This window comes from Culex pipiens, chromosome 3 (assembly GCF_016801865.2).
Source record: "Culex pipiens pallens isolate TS chromosome 3, TS_CPP_V2, whole genome shotgun sequence".
NCBI lineage: Eukaryota > Metazoa > Arthropoda > Insecta > Diptera > Culicidae > Culex > Culex pipiens.
In genome coordinates, this window is record NC_068939.1 from 184,963,004 (window position 1) to 184,985,135 (window position 22,132).

Sequence of the window (22,132 nt, forward strand, 5' to 3'; positions counted from 1 at the left end):
ACCAATTTCGGATGAGCTTTAATAGGTGTGGGGCGTCAGGGAAAAAAAAGATTTCTTCCTTTGTGACCGGATGTTGAATCGAAACTTTTTGTTGAGCGTGATTTATGTCCGCCTCCTTCAACACAGCGAGATTTCCCCCTCCACAATCGTGGACGATAGCAGCAACTGTGAAACCTTTCGCGTACAAACGGCTGATAACGTCGTTGAGAATCTCCAGGGTCATGGGACGATCGAAATCAATAAAGACGGGAGTTTTCCACTTTGAAAACAGTCCTCGAATAGCGATCACCTGCATCTCTTTATGCGGACCCATGTGCTTGTCTGTTCTTTTGTCAAGTTCTGAGGTTTCTTTAGTCGACATTTCATCGTACCCTAGTACGACCACCCGTTGCTTAGGGGTCATAAACATGCCGGTAGAGCCGAGTACGGATAAAACGTCTTCCAGAACGCCGCCCCTCATGTCCATACCGGAAGCGAATTCGCGCAATCTCCGAAGGCACGGAAGTGGTATTTTCAACTCCTTCCTTACCATCTCATAAGCGGGTTGACTGTGGTATCTAGAAACGGTTAGAATTTTGAGTAAAACTGTGTTTTAATGCTAATTAAATATAAAACTACGGAAACTTTTTGTTATGTAATTTACATAATTTATGTGATTTACAATGTTAAAATATGAAACATTCGCGAAATTTTCCGATCTCTTCGAAAAAAATATTTTAAATTTTTTTAAACCAAGACAAACATTTCAAAAGGACGTAATATTGAATTTTTTTACCCTTTTAAAATGTTAGTCTTGATTGTATTTGAAAATATCAAAATTTCACTGAAGTACTTTTTGATTGCAAATTTGATTTTACATCGAAAAATGAAGTTGAAAATTTTTTACGACCAATATTTCGATTTTTTTTGAAAAAATCAGTATTGATTAAAAACTTAATTCAGTCAAAGATTTTTTGCACAACTTGGAAATTTCAGAAAAGTTGGCATTTGATGTCCTCTAAAACACAAAAAAATAAAAAAAATAAAAATAGTGTTTTTTCTTGCAAATCAAGTTTTAGTGAAAAAAAGTTCAATAAAAAATCACCAAAACATTTTTTACCGTGTATCATTTTTTTTTTCATGTAGTCCATATCCATTAGGGTGTTTCAGCCAAACAAAAAAGTTCTCAGAATCAGGCAAACCGAGGTTCCCCTAGTAGAGGATACCCATAGGGACTCTCATGCCAAATATCAGCCCATTTGGTTGAGAATTGGCCTGTCCCCAGCGGTTTAAAGTTTACATGGAAATTACTATGGGATTTTTGTGCTTTTCGTTCAATCGTTCCTACAGGTCTTGGGACAACATGGATTCACTCGGAATAAAGACAGGTGTGTAGGGGATGGTTCAATGAACACATTCCAGAAGGAATTAGGGTTGTCCATTCTGTCCCCAAGGTGCGCATTGGATCGACGTCCGGTGTCTCCAGAATCATCGATTCGCCCTTCAAATGTACGCATTGTCCTTAGTATGCTATGACGGCTAGGAGAAAATTACGACGCCCCATGTCAGACGGTGAACACGTGGCAGAGCATCTACTCGAGTTTTGACTCAGAAACATTCTTTAAAGTACTAAAATTATAATTATTGATGTTCCTGGAAGAATTTCAACTATTCTAAATAAAGTAAAATGATGATTTTGTGTTAATAATGCAATCGATGCCTCTCCACGTGTTCACCGTCTCATATGGGGCGTCGTGGTTTTCACCTAGCCGTCATAGCATACTAAGGAAATGTGATGCTTTTGAAGGATGAATCGTTGGTTTTGGAGACACCGGACGTCGATCCAATGCGCACCTTGGGGACAGAATGGACAAGCCTAATTCCTTCTGGAATGTGTTCATTGGACCATCCCCTACACACCTGTCTTTATTCCGAGTGAATCCATGTTGTCCCCAGATCTGTAGGAACGATTGAACGTAAAGCACAAAAATCCCATGGTAATTTCCATGTAAACTTTAAACCGCTGGGGACAGGCCAATTCTCAACCAAATGGGCTGATATTTGGCATGAGAATCCCTATGGGTATCCTCTACTAGGGGAACCTCGGTTTGCCTGATTCTGAGAACTTTTGGTTTTGGATGAAACACCCTAATATCCATACCTACAACTTTGTCGAAGACACCAAATCGATCAAAAAATTCCTCCAAAAGATACAGATTTTTAAATTTTCATACATCATTTTTGTATGGACAGGTGCCAAATTTGTATGGAAAATTATATGGAGAATCTAATGATGCAAAATGACTTTTTTGGGCATACCGAAGAAACCAAAAATGTTTCAGTCGGATTAAAAAAAAATAAAATTCCAAAAAAAGACCGATTTTGTGCAAAATTGCTCAATTTAAAAAAATAAAAAAATTAAAAGTTTTAATTTTTTTTAAATTAAAAAAATTAAAAAAATATATATTTTTTTTTAAATTAAAAAAATATTAAAAATAAAAAAAAAACTTTAAAAAAAATTAAAATGTTGAAAAAAATATAAAAATATAAAAAAAAATATTTTTTTTAAATTAAATTTTTTTAAAAAAATTAAAAAGTTAAAAAAAATTTAACAAATTTAAAAAAATAACTAAAATTAAAAAAAAATTGAAAAAAAATACAAAATTTATAAAAACAAAAATAAATTTAATTAAAAAACTATATATAAAATTAAATTAAATTTATGCTTTTTACAACTCATTTTTTTTATTTTGTATTTTTGTAAAAAAATATGAAAATTAAAAAAAAAATAAAAAAACTTAAAAAAAATTAAAAATAAAAAATAAATAAAAAAGTAACAAAAATTAAAAAATTAATAAAATTTAAAAATCATAAATAAATTTAATTTAAAAAATATTAAAAAATTTAAATAAAATTTCAGCTTTTTTAACGCATTTTTTATTTTGTATTTTTGTATTTTTGTATGTTTGTATTTTGTATTCTTGAATTTTTGTATTTTTGTATTCTTGAATTTTTGAATTTTTGTATTTTTTAATTTTTGAATCGCCCACAAGAGCAGACATACAAAAATCTTCGAAACACGCATTCAAGACTTTGCCCCCGGCTTGCCGGTACTTGTCGGATATCAGAAAATGAGTACCCGACAGGTACCGACACATATTTTTCTTCTACAGATGGAATTGAGATCAAATTTGATACCTGCTTTGCTACGCGCGGTGGGAGATTCGGGGCAAACTCGAGAGCAAATTTGGTGGGAATAAAATCGGGTAGCAAATGGTTTAACTTTCAACATTTTCGAAAAATGAAATTCTTTGAAATTTTCAATGGGATAAAAAAGTTTAATAAGCTGTTAGCGCTGGAGATGCCCTAAAACCTGGTCATCCCACATATTTGGAACACCCACAAATTCGGAACACTTTTGTGGTAATTTGTCAATAGGATGCAAAATGCAACTTTTCTGATGTCCCTCCTATTTTTAGGACCTTTATTTGGACATTCTCTTGCTATTTCACTAGTAAAAATAGTACTTTTTGAACAAAAAACCTCATTTCAAGACTATTTTATCCAGGGCAGCAAAACACTGCCTCCAAATTGCCTGTTCCATAATTGTGGTATGTTACTGTGCCTCCCACAATTGTGGAACACCTGAATTTAATTGATATTTTCACAAAAAAAGTTATCAGACCATGTTTAAAACATCATTAAGCTTCAGTTTTATTGGTTTCAGAGTGTGAAGTCATTTTTTTTGTAAAAAATATGTACTCCTAGAGAGAAAGTAAAGTTTGTTTATATCGTAAGAAAAAAGTGTTCCGAATTTGTGGATTTCAAGGGTCAATGATTTTCTTTAAAAAACTGATATAAAACGTAAAAATGTACAGCAAGTCTATACATCAATTGAAAGATGGCAAGAAAAGCTTTCAAATGAAGGAAAAAGCAAATCATTATGTTCAATCATCGATTTTCTATGATTTGTTGAACGTTGGCAGATCTGGAAACTGTTCCGAATATGAGGGATGACTTAGTCGAATTTTATGTACTTTTACATTACAAAAAATTTCCGTACGGGGGGTACGGACAAATATTTCACTGTACCTCAGTGCGAAGGCCAACATAATTTCTTCATCGGTCCATTTGACCTTCTTCTTTCGCCCAAGGATCAGGTCAGTTTGATTTTTAGTAAAAAGCAAACCAAAGGCTCCGTCAATGGCCTCCCTGATACGATGCTCTAGAACGGCTGCGCATTGAGCGTGCTGGTTTCGGAGTTGTTGTATCTCGTTCGATTTTTGTTTATTCTGACAAGATAGCGACCCAATGATCTGATCTTTCGCCTTTAGCTGCAAAAATAAAAAAAATAAAAATATTACCATTATTATATATTTAATCATTGATAAAAGTTCACCTGGGCTCGCAAGGAACGAATAATCCCTCGAAGACCGAAATTTTCCTTTTTGATTTTCGTTATCGTTCCTCGCTTCACTTGGACGAAGCCTGGTTCGGCCTGTGGCAAACTCGACGGAAACCCGCTCTTTTCCCGCGCAGTACTGTTCAAATCTGGACTGAAAAGTTCAAATTGAGACGGAACAGTGTTCTCCATCAAGTCGAACACCGTTTTTCCTATCAGTTCCATCGGTTCCGCTACCGTTCCGGCCATCGTTTCCACCACCGTTTGGCTCACCGGATTCGCCACCATGTCGACCACCGGTTCTTCTATCGTTTGACTTTCCAGGTGCAGATGGTCTTCGGACTGGCTCGTCCGGACGACGTTGCTGTTGGCACTGGCACTCATGAGACTGGAACTTTGGCCAGTACTTCCTCCAGTTTTCGACGACGATTGGGTCTTGTTGTTGCTACTGCTGGGGTAATGATGATGATTGTTTCCGGTTCCTTGGGTTGGTTCCTGAGCGCCCGATTCCGGACTTGAAGGCTCCGAGTTGGCGAGTTCGTAGCGGTTGAGAGACGAGTAGTAACCTTCGAGGATTGGGGCCGCCGAGATGGAGATTGGTGATGTTAGCACAGAATAGTTCCTTTCGGGAGAGCTTTCATCTTCAACAGTTAGTGAAACTGGAAGCGGATAGTGGTTGGTGGAAGCGGATGCGGCTGAGAAAGAAGATTTGCTGCGTTGCTTGGTGGTGGTGACAACGGTGCCGTACAACCGACGAAGGTCGTCGTTGTCTCGGTCCGGTCGCACGTCGCGCCTGTTGGAATTACGTTCACCGAGCAGCGCAGACGACAACCGAAGAAGGTCGTCGTTGTCTCGGTCCGGTCGCACGTCGCGCCTGTCGGAATCACGTTCACCGAGCAGCGCAGACGACACACAGCCACTAGTGTTTATCCGGCCGCTCCGCACTTCGATCATATCGTCAGCCACGTCCATCGGTTCCGCCACCGTTTGGCTTAACAGATCTGCCTTCCCCTTTGGTCCACCGGGAGATAATAAATCTAACGGTCCGAACGGCGCAAAAACTTCCGCCACCATCGCTTGATAGCTGGCCGCTTTACGGCTCCGTTCCTCCTCCTCTTCCAGCAGATCGGCGACCAGCTTTTTGCGGTTCCTAACCGAAGCTCTGCTTGACCGATCTGACTCGATCGGATCATGGATTGTTGGCACAGCTAAAATAAACCAAAATAATATCTATTTCTTAAAATATTAAGAATTTGTATGTTACCTTCCTTCCGGAGCTTCCTCCTTGAGCTCGTCATAAGAATATTTTCATAATCCGCAGGTAAAAAATGTCTCGAACAAATAAACAAATTTGGTCCTTCTCGGCTGTGAGAAAAATTCAGCCACCGATTCCGGATAGCTGGATTTTTCGGAAACTGGTGCAACGTGACGTTCGGGTTGCTTCGCGTCGCCCCACATGTTTTGACCTGGCAGGTCGGCATTTTAACTGGACAGAAATCAAAAAATTGTATTTAATTGAAAAAAAACCTCTGAACTTCCTTACCCTGCAATTTCAAAACAAACGGTATGACGTCACACATTTCTTGTCTGACAGTGCACGGAGAGAAATATGAAAATAAAGGACATTTTGTAGCTAAACCAGACATTTTTTTTTTCTCTGGGTTCGTACACTAACACAGCTGTAGAAACACAGCCGTACCTTTATAGAATGGATTACATTGAGATGATGGTGGTGGTGGTGGTTTGACGTTTGCACACTTTGGCAGTGCGGGAGCTGTCAGCAGCATGCGTGATCTGCAAAGATTCTGTCAAAGAGTCTGTGATGTGTCGGTGAAATGCCTGTACTGAATTGATGGAGCAGGTCGCGTTCGAAGGGTTCTCTGAATTTTATTAAAAAAATCAAATAAAAATAATACAAACGAATTTTAATTGTTTTCCCGGCACGTGAACGTGATTAACATAATTTAAAAAAAAAATCATTTGGTAAAAAAATTAGATTAAAAAATTAGCATCACTGCCTTACAAGTAGTCGATGACAGTTTCATTCACGAAACGCGTTTTTTCGGAAGTCGTCAACGGTTTTGAATCGCGAAACGCGTTGTGCGTCGTCGTTGTTGCGCGAAATTACCAATCTTAAAGAGTTTTCGTTCACAAAAGTTTACTTTTTAAGAAAAGTGTTTGTTCTTAAGGAAAATCTTTCAACTTGAATTCGCTGTGTTTTTCAGGGGCATGGTTTTGAAGAGCAATAGGTGATTGCAAAAAAAAAGAGTAAAACCCCTTTTATTCAAGCTCGGGCTCAGCCACCCGGAAGGCAGTGATTGGCAATGTCCGTATATTTAAAAGGTCCGGCTGAAAACGTCTTGGATTAGTGTTAGTGAGCAAAAAAGTGTCAACATTTGTGATGCCTCTCGTGATGACGTCATACCGTTCTCGGTACTACAGGACAGTATGGGATGACATACAAAATTTAAAAAAAAACTAATTTAAACAACTTTGAATGGTTTTTTTGTTAACATTAACGTTTAAAAGTATTACCTTGAATGCATGTAGTGCCTCGTTAGTGAAAGATCAAACCGAGAATGTTAATTTTTTTAGTAAAACGGAAATTTGTATCAAAAGATAAGTTTCTCAGTCAACGAATGCTTCACATTCACACTTTTCAACAAACTTAACTATGTTTTGGGTCGGGGTGCAAATTTATTTGAACTAAAACAGATAATCGTGTTCGATTGTTTTCCGTTGCTTGAATTATAAAAGTAGAGGGTAGTTTTCATGAATGAAAATTAGTTTTCTCACACGGATATTATCAATGAAATCTTTTTCGGTTTCAGTGGAGCGAATATATTTGGATTACAGAGTTAAGTAGCAATGATCACGTTAGAAAATGTTTTAGTTTTTTCTGATTTTTGTTAAGAATGGCCTTTTGTACAGTGTGTGTTTGTTTCTTATTGTTTTTCAATACCTTATAACGATGGGTCTTCTTCTCCTGAATCTGTTTCTTCAAATGTCGTACGCGAATGTTAATCCGTTTTTTTACAAAAGTTTCCATCATTTCTCGCGGCACTTCCGGAAATTTTTTCGAAAATTTGTACATCGTTCGCTTAAAAATATTATCACTGTTCCTGAATGCTGGTTCTTCGTTGTATGGGCCACGATTATGAATGAAATTAAAGTAATCCTCCATCTGATCAGCTACGTTGGTCCACTCTTCGGATGGTTGAACCAAACCGCCTCGCGAAAGATCTTCCACGTAGTTTTCCTTGCCGGTGGCCGATTCGTCCGGGGAACTCTCAATCTGATAGGTGTATTGGCCGCACCACTCTTTGGTCTTCATCAGGGATTTGGCCATATACCCGTACACGTACTGTTGACCGTCAATCTCTTCCAAGGTACGCCTCTTCGGTTGGTACGTCCAGGCATCGATGTCATCTTCTTCGTCTGACTCTTTAGCTTCGTCAGACTTCTGCTCCTTCTTCTTACGAAAAATTTGCGACATCACGAAATGTTCTTGCACGTCCGTGTTGACTTCGGTGTTTTGATTTACACTCATCGGGAAGGTTAAGCTTTTGCCAAGGATGATGAGCCTTATGCGATTCAATGCCTCGAGAGGAGACGGATGATCATTACTTCCCCCGTTCAGTCGAATCATGGCAAAAAGGTTTTCCAAGAAGTCCTGATTTAATTTGAACGTCATTATGAATGTGATACCATAATCGAGTCGCATTTTGATGAGCAAACGCTTGACGGACTGGATCGATGTTAATATAGCTTTTTGGAAGATCTGCAACACAAAAGTATAATTAGAATTATATTTTAACACAATTGATTGATTTCAAATTGGTTTTATATGAATATTTTAAACATTCCTCTGAAATTTCGGTCATTAGATATTTTGTATTTTTTAATCCGGCTTAAACTTTTTTGGTGCCTTCGGTATGCCCATTTTGCACCATTAGTTTGTCCATTTAACCTTCCATACAAATTTGGCAGCTGTCCATACAAATTTGAATTTACATTGAAAAATCAAGTTGAAATTTTTTTGCGACCAATATTTCGATTTTTTTTTTGAAAAAATCAGTATTGATTCAAAAAACCATAACTCGTTTAAAGATTTTTTGCCCATTCTGGAAATTTCAGCAAAGTTGGCTTTTGATGTCCTCTAAAACATATCAGAAAATAAAAAAAAATAAAAATAGTGTTTTTTTGCAAATCAAGTTTTATTCGCAATTACGCAATTTTCAGTGTAAGAACGGGCCTTGAACGATTTTATGCACCAGGTTCCCGACGAACACGCACTGCCCTTACACCTACATCTCACCCTTGCTCTGAGTCAGTACGAGAAGCACGCTAGAACACGCTTTGAGTGTTCGTGCCAGGCATGCACACCTTCTTTTCCGGTTACGCATTTTAACTCGGCCGGGGGTGGTACATTAAGTAGGGTTTGATGTAAGTATAAGCGCCTAACCATTTATAGTGTGTCTATCAACTTTCATTAAAGCAAAAACTGTTATATTTTTAGTTTGAATTCAAAAACTAATTGTTATTTACTGTGTATTGTTTTTTTCCTGAAATCTCCCCTATTGTTGAGTCGTGTTTATCTGTTGCTATTTCTTTTGTCGCGGTGCTGTGTTACAATATTTTGGTCCTAAGCATTTTAGAAATTTTTTTCAAAAGTACAATTGTAATATTTGTGTTGTGTGTGTGTGTGTGTGTGTGTGTGTGTGTGTGTGTGTGTGCAACCAATCAAACGGGACCACATGCCCGCTTCTTACAAATTGAGTTGTTTCCATGTATTTTAGAATTTGACATTCTATACATGCAAATAACTCGCATAGGCATTTGAAAGGTGTTAGCTCTGCCGAGCTTCGGTGACCCATTTCTACGCTGGCTAGCCGAGCGCGAGGTACCTCAGCTTTATCGACAAGCCCCGCCCTGAAGAACGTTTGCATCAATCAGATTCAAACGTTATTTAGAACTTCCGAACCTTTGTCAAACGGACAAAGACCCAGCGCGTAAATTTGTATGGAAAATTATATGAACAAACTAATGATGCAAAATGGCTTCTTTGGGCATATAAAAGGCACCAAAAAAGTTTCAGCCGGATTAAAAAATAGAAAAAATTAAAATTAAATAAAAAAGACCGATTTCGTACAGAACTGCTCAAATGAATAAATACCTGCAAATGTGTCGCAGCTGGCAGGCAATGCTTACGAAGGGTTCTCATATTACTCATAAGCTCCTCCATACGCTGCAAGTTTCGATTTTGCACTTCCTCTGCCATTCCGTAGCATTTTTTGTCCGCAATTGATTCGTGAATCCGGGAGGAATTCATGGTGTCAAACCATGAATTGATGATTTCAATTATCTCGGCCAGAAGAACCGCTTCCTCGTACTGCCCGAAGTGTCGTCGCAGGTTAACCGCTGTCGTATGGCTCAACAGCTGAGCAGCTAATCGCACATTTTGTCTTTCGGAACCCTCACAAGTAACATGTTTCATCGTCAATCTGAACAACGCGTTGAGTTCAACGTTGCTATTTTCCGGGTGAGATTTGCTGAACGGGTTCTTCATTGTAGACCCCTTTTTGACGAGTTCAACAAGAAAATGTTTTGTTATCAGTTTGCCTGTAAAATAAGCAAAAAGGTTGATTTATATCGTGATTTATATGCCATTTTATTCAAAATCATATAGTTTTAGGATACTAAGTTTAGTTTTTGATTTTGAGCTTTAATTTTTTTGCAATTTTTTTTCAGTTTTGTCATTATGAATTGCTTTTTTTTTGTTAGTTGTTGTTTGTTGTATTTTAGTTAGCTTATATTTCAGTTTTATGTTTTTATTTCTATTGTAAAGGATTTGATTGTAAGTTTTTTTTTCGCGTGATCTCCATTTTGGAGTCTTTTTAAAGATTTGTTAAATACTTCAAAAGTTATACTAAAAAAAACGTTTTAAACAATGTCTGCAAGAAGTTTGGTTTTTGTAAGAATTTTATCAAAAACTAATTCTGTTAGTTTTCTGGTATTTGGTTTTATTTTTACGATTTTTGTTTTGTTTTCAAATGTGATTTATGTGTAAGTTTTCAAATTTAAATTTATAATTTTTGGTTCCGATATCATGGTTTTAGTTTTAGATTTTTGTGTGTGGTTTTGCCTTTCTCACCTTACTGAGGAAAGGCTATAAAATCACTCGAAAAATGAACTTATTAATTTGACCTCATAGATCCACCTTCACGTATACATATCGACTCAGAATCATGTTCTGAGCAAATGTCTGTGTGGATGTGTGTAGGTGGGTGGACAAAAAAAATGTCACTCGATTATCTCCGGACTGGATGAACTGATTTCGACCGTATTAGTCTCATTCGATCCATCTTGGTGTCCCATAGGTCTCTATTTAAAATCAGCAAGTTTAGTCAAGTACTTCAAAAGTTATGCTAAAAAAACAATTTTGGCGTATGTTCGGAAGATTGTGAAAAGGGTGGTTTTTGCAAGAAAATCTATCATGTTATACATTTTCAGAAAGGTATTAAAAAGACCTTTCAAATGAGCCTAAAACATTGGAGATCTGACAACCCTATCAAGAGTTTTCAGGCCGGATTTCAGATATTATGATAGAAATATTGTCTGAATCTTCCCTGCGAACTATCGTTGAATATGTTTTTGATCAGACCTTGCCGATGAGCCAGGAATTTAGAAGGTCTGCGAACCCTATCAAAAGAAATGAGTAATAAAGTTGATTTGTTAAACATGTTGAGGGGGAATGTTGCTATTTTTACTGAATGTATTGGCTTTATGAATGTGAGGAAGGCACCAACCACCTTAAGGTGGATTGAGTTTTTGATTTTATTTTTTAGATTTGTCTTTTATTGTTTATATTTTTCTGGCCTTTGTTTGTTCTGGTTTTTGTTTTGTTATTTTTTTAATATTAAATCTTGAGTTCTCAGTTTTGAGATCAAATTTTTAATTTTAAGTTTCTAATTTCTGTTTTCTGTTTTTTTACTTTTAAATTATTGAAAGTTATGTTCTGAGTTTTTAATTTTTAGGGTTTTTTTATTGTTGTTTTTGATTTTTACTTGAATATTAGGTTCGTTTTGTTTTATCTTAGAACATTTGGATTTTTTGCTTGGTACTGTACAATATTCTATTTTGTAAGAATGTTATTCAACTTGCTTACCTTTGTAATAGAATCCGTGATCCAGCAACCAATTTCGGATGAGCTTTAATAGGTGTGGGGCGTCAGGGAAAAAAAAGATTTCTTCCTTTGTGACCGGATGTTGAATCGAAACTTTTTGTTGAGCGTGATTTATGTCCGCCTCCTTCAACACAGCGAGATTTCCCCCTCCACAATCGTGGACGATAGCAGCAACTGTGAAACCTTTCGCGTACAAACGGCTGATAACGTCGTTGAGAATCTCCAGGGTCATGGGACGATCGAAATCAATAAAGACGGGAGTTTTCCACTTTGAAAACAGTCCTCGAATAGCGATCACCTGCATCTCTTTATGCGGACCCATGTGCTTGTCTGTTCTTTTGTCAAGTTCTGAGGTTTCTTTAGTCGACATTTCATCGTACCCTAGTACGACCACCCGTTGCTTAGGGGTCATAAACATGCCGGTAGAGCCGAGTACGGATAAAACGTCTTCCAGAACGCCGCCCCTCATGTCCATACCGGAAGCGAATTCGCGCAATCTCCGAAGGCACGGAAGTGGTATTTTCAACTCCTTCCTTACCATCTCATAAGCGGGTTGACTGTGGTATCTAGAAACGGTTAGAATTTTGAGTAAAACTGTGTTTTAATGCTAATTAAATATAAAACTACGGAAACTTTTTGTTATGTAATTTACATAATTTATGTGATTTACAATGTTAAAATATGAAACATTCGCGAAATTTTCCGATCTCTTCGAAAAAAATATTTTAAATTTTTTTAAACCAAGACAAACATTTCAAAAGGACGTAATATTGAATTTTTTTACCCTTTTAAAATGTTAGTCTTGATTGTATTTGAAAATATCAAAATTTCACTGAAGTACTTTTTGATTGCAAATTTGATTTTACATCGAAAAATGAAGTTGAAAATTTTTTACGACCAATATTTCGATTTTTTTTGAAAAAATCAGTATTGATTAAAAACTTAATTCAGTCAAAGATTTTTTGCACAACTTGGAAATTTCAGAAAAGTTGGCATTTGATGTCCTCTAAAACACAAAAAAATAAAAAAAATAAAAATAGTGTTTTTTCTTGCAAATCAAGTTTTAGTGAAAAAAAGTTCAATAAAAAATCACCAAAACATTTTTTACCGTGTATCATTTTTTTTTTCATGTAGTCCATATCCATTAGGGTGTTTCAGCCAAACAAAAAAGTTCTCAGAATCAGGCAAACCGAGGTTCCCCTAGTAGAGGATACCCATAGGGACTCTCATGCCAAATATCAGCCCATTTGGTTGAGAATTGGCCTGTCCCCAGCGGTTTAAAGTTTACATGGAAATTACTATGGGATTTTTGTGCTTTTCGTTCAATCGTTCCTACAGGTCTTGGGACAACATGGATTCACTCGGAATAAAGACAGGTGTGTAGGGGATGGTTCAATGAACACATTCCAGAAGGAATTAGGGTTGTCCATTCTGTCCCCAAGGTGCGCATTGGATCGACGTCCGGTGTCTCCAGAATCATCGATTCGCCCTTCAAATGTACGCATTGTCCTTAGTATGCTATGACGGCTAGGAGAAAATTACGACGCCCCATGTCAGACGGTGAACACGTGGCAGAGCATCTACTCGAGTTTTGACTCAGAAACATTCTTTAAAGTACTAAAATTATAATTATTGATGTTCCTGGAAGAATTTCAACTATTCTAAATAAAGTAAAATGATGATTTTGTGTTAATAATGCAATCGATGCCTCTCCACGTGTTCACCGTCTCATATGGGGCGTCGTGGTTTTCACCTAGCCGTCATAGCATACTAAGGAAATGTGATGCTTTTGAAGGATGAATCGTTGGTTTTGGAGACACCGGACGTCGATCCAATGCGCACCTTGGGGACAGAATGGACAAGCCTAATTCCTTCTGGAATGTGTTCATTGGACCATCCCCTACACACCTGTCTTTATTCCGAGTGAATCCATGTTGTCCCCAGATCTGTAGGAACGATTGAACGTAAAGCACAAAAATCCCATGGTAATTTCCATGTAAACTTTAAACCGCTGGGGACAGGCCAATTCTCAACCAAATGGGCTGATATTTGGCATGAGAATCCCTATGGGTATCCTCTACTAGGGGAACCTCGGTTTGCCTGATTCTGAGAACTTTTGGTTTTGGATGAAACACCCTAATATCCATACCTACAACTTTGTCGAAGACACCAAATCGATCAAAAAATTCCTCCAAAAGATACAGATTTTTAAATTTTCATACATCATTTTTGTATGGACAGGTGCCAAATTTGTATGGAAAATTATATGGAGAATCTAATGATGCAAAATGACTTTTTTGGGCATACCGAAGAAACCAAAAATGTTTCAGTCGGATTAAAAAAAAATAAAATTCCAAAAAAAGACCGATTTTGTGCAAAATTGCTCAATTTAAAAAAATAAAAAAATTAAAAGTTTTAATTTTTTTTAAATTAAAAAAATTAAAAAAATATATATTTTTTTTTAAATTAAAAAAATATTAAAAATAAAAAAAAAACTTTAAAAAAAATTAAAATGTTGAAAAAAATATAAAAATATAAAAAAAAATATTTTTTTTAAATTAAATTTTTTTAAAAAAATTAAAAAGTTAAAAAAAATTTAACAAATTTAAAAAAATAACTAAAATTAAAAAAAAATTGAAAAAAAATACAAAATTTATAAAAACAAAAATAAATTTAATTAAAAAACTATATATAAAATTAAATTAAATTTATGCTTTTTACAACTCATTTTTTTTATTTTGTATTTTTGTAAAAAAATATGAAAATTAAAAAAAAAATAAAAAAACTTAAAAAAAATTAAAAATAAAAAATAAATAAAAAAGTAACAAAAATTAAAAAATTAATAAAATTTAAAAATCATAAATAAATTTAATTTAAAAAATATTAAAAAATTTAAATAAAATTTCAGCTTTTTTAACGCATTTTTTATTTTGTATTTTTGTATTTTTGTATGTTTGTATTTTGTATTCTTGAATTTTTGTATTTTTGTATTCTTGAATTTTTGAATTTTTGTATTTTTTAATTTTTGAATCGCCCACAAGAGCAGACATACAAAAATCTTCGAAACACGCATTCAAGACTTTGCCCCCGGCTTGCCGGTACTTGTCGGATATCAGAAAATGAGTACCCGACAGGTACCGACACATATTTTTCTTCTACAGATGGAATTGAGATCAAATTTGATACCTGCTTTGCTACGCGCGGTGGGAGATTCGGGGCAAACTCGAGAGCAAATTTGGTGGGAATAAAATCGGGTAGCAAATGGTTTAACTTTCAACATTTTCGAAAAATGAAATTCTTTGAAATTTTCAATGGGATAAAAAAGTTTAATAAGCTGTTAGCGCTGGAGATGCCCTAAAACCTGGTCATCCCACATATTTGGAACACCCACAAATTCGGAACACTTTTGTGGTAATTTGTCAATAGGATGCAAAATGCAACTTTTCTGATGTCCCTCCTATTTTTAGGACCTTTATTTGGACATTCTCTTGCTATTTCACTAGTAAAAATAGTACTTTTTGAACAAAAAACCTCATTTCAAGACTATTTTATCCAGGGCAGCAAAACACTGCCTCCAAATTGCCTGTTCCATAATTGTGGTATGTTACTGTGCCTCCCACAATTGTGGAACACCTGAATTTAATTGATATTTTCACAAAAAAAGTTATCAGACCATGTTTAAAACATCATTAAGCTTCAGTTTTATTGGTTTCAGAGTGTGAAGTCATTTTTTTTGTAAAAAATATGTACTCCTAGAGAGAAAGTAAAGTTTGTTTATATCGTAAGAAAAAAGTGTTCCGAATTTGTGGATTTCAAGGGTCAATGATTTTCTTTAAAAAACTGATATAAAACGTAAAAATGTACAGCAAGTCTATACATCAATTGAAAGATGGCAAGAAAAGCTTTCAAATGAAGGAAAAAGCAAATCATTATGTTCAATCATCGATTTTCTATGATTTGTTGAACGTTGGCAGATCTGGAAACTGTTCCGAATATGAGGGATGACTTAGTCGAATTTTATGTACTTTTACATTACAAAAAATTTCCGTACGGGGGGTACGGACAAATATTTCACTGTACCTCAGTGCGAAGGCCAACATAATTTCTTCATCGGTCCATTTGACCTTCTTCTTTCGCCCAAGGATCAGGTCAGTTTGATTTTTAGTAAAAAGCAAACCAAAGGCTCCGTCAATGGCCTCCCTGATACGATGCTCTAGAACGGCTGCGCATTGAGCGTGCTGGTTTCGGAGTTGTTGTATCTCGTTCGATTTTTGTTTATTCTGACAAGATAGCGACCCAATGATCTGATCTTTCGCCTTTAGCTGCAAAAATAAAAAAAATAAAAATATTACCATTATTATATATTTAATCATTGATAAAAGTTCACCTGGGCTCGCAAGGAACGAATAATCCCTCGAAGACCGAAATTTTCCTTTTTGATTTTCGTTATCGTTCCTCGCTTCACTTGGACGAAGCCTGGTTCGGCCTGTGGCAAACTCGACGGAAACCCGCTCTTTTCCCGCGCAGTACTGTTCAAATCTGGACTGAAAAGTTCAAATTGAGACGGAACAGTGTTCTCCATCAAGTCGAACACCGTTTTTCCTATCAGTTCCATCGGTTCCGCTACCGTTCCGGCCATCGTTTCCACCACCGTTTGGCTCACCGGATTCGCCACCATGTCGACCACCGGTTCTTCTATCGTTTGACTTTCCAGGTGCAGATGGTCTTCGGACTGGCTCGTCCGGACGACGTTGCTGTTGGCACTGGCACTCATGAGACTGGAACTTTGGCCAGTACTTCCTCCAGTTTTCGACGACGATTGGGTCTTGTTGTTGCTACTGCTGGGGTAATGATGATGATTGTTTCCGGTTCCTTGGGTTGGTTCCTGAGCGCCCGATTCCGGACTTGAAGGCTCCGAGTTGGCGAGTTCGTAGCGGTTGAGAGACGAGTAGTAACCTTCGAGGATTGGGGCCGCCGAGATGGAGATTGGTGATGTTAGCACAGAATAGTTCCTTTCGGGAGAGCTTTCATCTTCAACAGTTAGTGAAACTGGAAGCGGATAGTGGTTGGTGGAAGCGGATGCGGCTGAGAAAGAAGATTTGCTGCGTTGCTTGGTGGTGGTGACAACGGTGCCGTACAACCGACGAAGGTCGTCGTTGTCTCGGTCCGGTCGCACGTCGCGCCTGTTGGAATTACGTTCACCGAGCAGCGCAGACGACAACCGAAGAAGGTCGTCGTTGTCTCGGTCCGGTCGCACGTCGCGCCTGTCGGAATCACGTTCACCGAGCAGCGCAGACGACACACAGCCACTAGTGTTTATCCGGCCGCTCCGCACTTCGATCATATCGTCAGCCACGTCCATCGGTTCCGCCACCGTTTGGCTTAACAGATCTGCCTTCCCCTTTGGTCCACCGGGAGATAATAAATCTAACGGTCCGAACGGCGCAAAAACTTCCGCCACCATCGCTTGATAGCTGGCCGCTTTACGGCTCCGTTCCTCCTCCTCTTCCAGCAGATCGGCGACCAGCTTTTTGCGGTTCCTAACCGAAGCTCTGCTTGACCGATCTGACTCGATCGGATCATGGATTGTTGGCACAGCTAAAATAAACCAAAATAATATCTATTTCTTAAAATATTAAGAATTTGTATGTTACCTTCCTTCCGGAGCTTCCTCCTTGAGCTCGTCATAAGAATATTTTCATAATCCGCAGGTAAAAAATGTCTCGAACAAATAAACAAATTTGGTCCTTCTCGGCTGTGAGAAAAATTCAGCCACCGATTCCGGATAGCTGGATTTTTCGGAAACTGGTGCAACGTGACGTTCGGGTTGCTTCGCGTCGCCCCACATGTTTTGACCTGGCAGGTCGGCATTTTAACTGGACAGAAATCAAAAAATTGTATTTAATTGAAAAAAAACCTCTGAACTTCCTTACCCTGCAATTTCAAAACAAACGGTATGACGTCACACATTTCTTGTCTGACAGTGCACGGAGAGAAATATGAAAATAAAGGACATTTTGTAGCTAAACCAGACATTTTTTTTTTCTCTGGGTTCGTACACTAACACAGCTGTAGAAACACAGCCGTACCTTTATAGAATGGATTACATTGAGTGATTGGTGGAATTTGGCGGTGACAGGTGAAGAAAAACAAGTGCACAGTGATCAAGATTTTGGTGAATTTGGTAAAAATAATTTTACATTATTTTTTTGGAAAAGTTATAATAATTACGTCCCGCCCGTGTGGATCAATCGGACCGCGCACTGGACTCACAATCCAGAGGTCGCCGGTTCGAATCCCGCGGCGGGCGCTCTAAAATTCTTTGTGTAAATATGGGTATTCGGCGCCGTCGCTCCGTGCCATACTTTCATACACTTAGGAGCCCAGGGCGGCGAAGTCCTTGTAGATTAAAAGGAAGACACTAGTGGTTGGTACTAGCAATGGTGGCCGACAGCTATAAAGTCAACTTCGTTTTTATAATAATTATTAGGGTTATCACTTCAAAGATACAACTCCTAGATATATAAATAAAATATTGTAAATTAATTTTGGATCAAGTATGAAATTCCGGATACTGGAAATGGAATATTACGTTTTGATCTGACAAATTTCCAAGATTCAAATATCTACCAACTCTTGGACTTGGATCTCATCGCATGACTCGGTAAGTACTAAAGTTTTTTTTGTTTGTATGTTTTTTGAACTTTGACTTTCGCTCCCGACTAAAGTAAAATGCTGAAAAAAATTAATTTTAAAAAGGACGCATGTTGTTTTTGCTCAGAATGAAGTGAAAAAAAGGAATAGTCATTCATAATGCAATCAATTGAATTTTTGGCAAAAAAATCGAAAAATAAAAAAAAAACTGAAACATAAAAAATTGAGTAAACATAATTTAGATAAAAAATTAAAAGAATCAAAAACTTTGAAAATTGATAAATTCAAAAAAAAAAATAGAAATTCAAAACTATAAATATTATTTTTTTTAAATTAAAAAAAAATCTTAAATTGATAAATTTAAGAATTCGAATTTCAAAAATTCTTAAAATCTAAAACCAAAAATTTTCAAACTGCAAATCCAGAGTTTTTTTATAAGGTCCTATAAACATATGAAAGACAAGTGCTCATAGGTCCTTTTAAAAAAATAACATAAACATTCAAATCTAATATAATTAAAAAAAATTAAAACAAAAAAATTCTGAAATTTATAAATACTTAAAAAATTTAAAATTATAAATTTTTAATTACAAATTTAGAAATTCTAAAGCTCATGACCTGAAAATTCTGAAATCTAGACACTGAAAATCCAAAATTTTAAATCTAAATTTCAAAAATAAGGTATAAAATTGTAAAATTCATAAACGCAGATAATTAAAAATATAAACTAAAAATTCAGAGATTTTGATAATTTAAGCACAGTTAAAATATGACTCACAAAATGCTCCAAATCACCTCATATTGTGTTATTTAAATTTAAATTATTTAAAATGGCGGCATTTTAAATAACGCGGTAAGAATTTTAGTTTTTTTGTATTTCAGAATTTAAAATTTTTAGAATTTCAGGAATATTGGAAATAAAGAGTTGAAGTTGAAGTTAAAGAGTTTATAAAATTTCAAGCTTTTTTTTTCAATCTTATATTATTTTTTTGAATTTTACACTACACATTAAACAAAAATTAACCTTTTTATTTTCACTCCAAGAAATCGTGTTCCCTTTGAGCTCCGTACTTATCTTTATAATAGGATGAGTTAGCTTTCAACTTTCAATATTTGCTTTTTAGGTATTTATGTTGTGTCAGGGGTGTGCAATAACATCCAGAAAGCAAAAAATGCTAATTTAGTTTATTGTACCTTAAATAAAAACTCTAAAAATATGGTTTGTAGAAAGGTAGTTTATAACCTTTCTAAAAATGAAAACCTATTGAAATTTTGACAAGCTTATGAAATGTTATGAGTACTTAAGTGTATTTTTACACATTTTTGACGACAGTTCCCACCCAATATAAGGTAATATTTATAAACTTGTTGATGCCGGATCTAAGATTTTTGATATGAATGATGTCATGATGCGACCTGTTTCTGGGTAGATAATCGAAATACTGTATCAAGGGCTTTTTTAAAAACGAGCCCACGGCCTCATGAATTCGCCTAAATATGTCAGAGGTCGTTTGGGTAGGTAATACTGAAACGCTATATTTGATTAAAAAAATCATATAATTTTGGGTAGAATCCTTTTGGAAAATTATGATAAAATAGTCGTTCACTTTTACATTTTAAAAAGGGACCTCTAGGGTTAACGTGGCATTTTGGATTTTCACAAAATGATCGGAAACAAAAAGTCTTCTAATGAAACTTCGATGGAATGAATAAGGATTGAACTTGTGTATTTTTTTTCGTTTAAAAGATATAAGGTAAAATAAATAAAATCACTTTGAAGAAGTTCATCAACCACACTCCCAATAACTAATCTACTTTTCACGACTCGTTTTATAAGCAATCTCCAGTGCCGTCGTAATGACGTTCATATCGTTCTCGATGGTTTTGGCCCAGTTTTCGACGTCGCCAATTTCCTAACAAAGAAATTCAAATTATAATGGTAAATCAACCAAGAAGAACCAAGATTTTAGTTTACCTTCAGCGATCCATTAAAATTCTCGATGAGCGTCAGCCACTGCTGGGTTTGCTTCGCAAAATTTGTCGCACCTACGTGCAGCTGCTTGGCTTCCGCATCGAGCCGTTTCTGGTTCAGGTAGGCTTGAGCAACGCTAGAGTTCGATTCAAAGGTGATAATTAAAATTTGTTTAAACCCAGCAATTTGACCCAAACTTACCCCACATTAAGGTGGTCGACGAGATTCTGAGTTAGTTCGTTCGCAGACAGGATTGCCTCCTTTCGACGTCGCTCTGAAAGAGATATTTGGAAATTTTGTTGCATTTCAAACATTTGATGATTAAACTAACCTTGTTCCTCCTTTTTGGCAGCCTGTCGAGCCTGGTGATCCTTAATCATTGCTGATAACATTGTGGTGGCTTGATATCGAACCTCTCTCTACGTGGAATGACAAAATGGATGTAAACAAACTTTGTTTTGTGCACCTACTTTTGTTGTATGGTTTCTTTCCTGTTCGGTGAGTTACCGCAACTGAGCTCTGGAGAGTTCATTATATCATTCTGGGTAAAGGGAACTCAGTTGAATGGGCTACTTTTGTTCACAGTTAAAAATTAAATATGAAAAAAATGATCCCTTTTTTAAGAGATAGTTTTCTTTTAATATATTTGAAATCTTATTTTAATCACTTGAATTTAAAGAATGCAAAAATGTACAGAATTTAGTTTTTGAATTTTCATAATTCCATTTTTTTATTTGAATTGTATGCGAAATAAGGAATTCTCGAGTTCCAAAAAATCAAGAATGCTACAAATTTGGAATTCAGAAGATTAGGAATTTTAGAATTTAAGAATATCAGAATTTTAGAGTCTCAGACTTTTAGAATTTTTGTAATTTTGAAAGACATTTACAATTTCGAAAATTGAACTTTAGAGTCAATTTCAAAATTAAAGGCTTTGGAGTCAATTTTAAAATTTTAGAATTGGAAAATTTTAGTTTTGAAGCAGGATTTTAAAATTTTAGAATTTTAAAGCCATAAAATTTTAAAATTCTAGAGTTAAAAAAAAATTCCATACAGCCTGGTCCACACAACGGAAAGTTTCGTAACATTTTGCAAAAACCACATTTTTCAAAAATCATAACTCCGTGTCGTTTCAACCGAATTTAGTTGTCTTGGACGCAAATGAAAGGTGATTAGTTTCCCTTTCAAGGAAACATAATTTGAGATCAGAAAAACCCAGCGAAACATTAAAAAAAGTCGTACCTTGTCTGGACCAAAGAGCCTATGTCTGAATTTTTTTTCTGTATAACATATAAAGAAATGGCGATGACGATCCGTACATTTCTGAGATATGATTTTTTGAAAATAAAAACTAGATTTTTCGACGCGCCACTTTAATATTTCATAAGACTTTTTGAAATGTTTGGCTGGTTTTTTCGGATCTCAAATTATTTTTCCCTGAAAGGCAAACTAATCACCTTACATTTGCGTTCAAGACAACTAAAATCGGTTAAAATGGCACGGAGTTATGATTTTTTTTTAAATGTGGTTTTTGCTAAAATTTACGAAAATTGCAATTTTTGGGACCACCCTAGCACGGTGTAGGTCACACTAACGGCCAAACATAAAAAAATACGTGTCAAATTATTTCGGCTAAGGAACCCCTAAACAAATTTTGAGCCCGATCGGAGAACTCTTTTTTTCATTTAGGTTCTTTTCAAATGGAATTGCTGTATAAACAAAATTTTAAATTTTTACTTTTTGAGTGTTTTTGAACCGCATCGAATCAGGGGTATTAAAAAACACTTATAAAGCAAAAAACTAAAAATTTGTTTATAGGAACTTTTTGAAACAAAATTAAAGAATTTTGAAATATTAGGATTTTAGAAAATTAAGGATTCTAGAGTTAGAAAAAAAATTAAGAATTTTAAAGTTTCACAATGAAAAAAAAAAATTCTTA

The 22,132-nt window shown here is 35.8% G+C and overlaps 3 protein-coding genes across 3 annotated transcripts; all 3 read right to left on the minus strand.

The window, feature by feature from the left end:
- Positions 1-3,234: 3,234 nt before the first annotated feature.
- LOC120414314 (uncharacterized) lies at positions 3,235-7,931 on the minus strand. Its single transcript, XM_052710021.1, has 4 exons — positions 7,610-7,931; positions 5,646-5,867; positions 4,379-5,589; positions 3,235-4,313 (listed from the first exon to the last, which is right to left on the minus strand). The coding sequence occupies exons 1-4, from the start codon at positions 7,929-7,931 to the stop codon at positions 3,942-3,944; spliced, it is 2,127 nt and encodes a 708-aa protein (XP_052565981.1). The 3' UTR covers positions 3,235-3,941.
- A 6,879-nt stretch (positions 7,932-14,810) lies between these two features.
- LOC120414315 (uncharacterized) lies at positions 14,811-17,438 on the minus strand. The gene is made up of 3 exons (XM_039575451.2): positions 17,222-17,438; positions 15,955-17,165; positions 14,811-15,889 (listed from the first exon to the last, which is right to left on the minus strand). Exons 1-3 carry the CDS (start codon positions 17,436-17,438, stop codon positions 15,518-15,520), a joined length of 1,800 nt encoding a protein of 599 aa, XP_039431385.2. The 3' UTR covers positions 14,811-15,517.
- Positions 17,439-19,921: 2,483 nt separating this feature from the next.
- LOC120414324 (biogenesis of lysosome-related organelles complex 1 subunit 1) lies at positions 19,922-20,686 on the minus strand. The gene is made up of 4 exons (XM_039575461.1): positions 20,525-20,686; positions 20,395-20,467; positions 20,197-20,329; positions 19,922-20,134 (listed from the first exon to the last, which is right to left on the minus strand). The coding sequence occupies exons 1-4, from the start codon at positions 20,583-20,585 to the stop codon at positions 20,033-20,035; spliced, it is 369 nt and encodes a 122-aa protein (XP_039431395.1). The 5' UTR covers positions 20,586-20,686; the 3' UTR covers positions 19,922-20,032.
- Between the last annotated feature and the right edge of the window lie 1,446 nt (positions 20,687-22,132).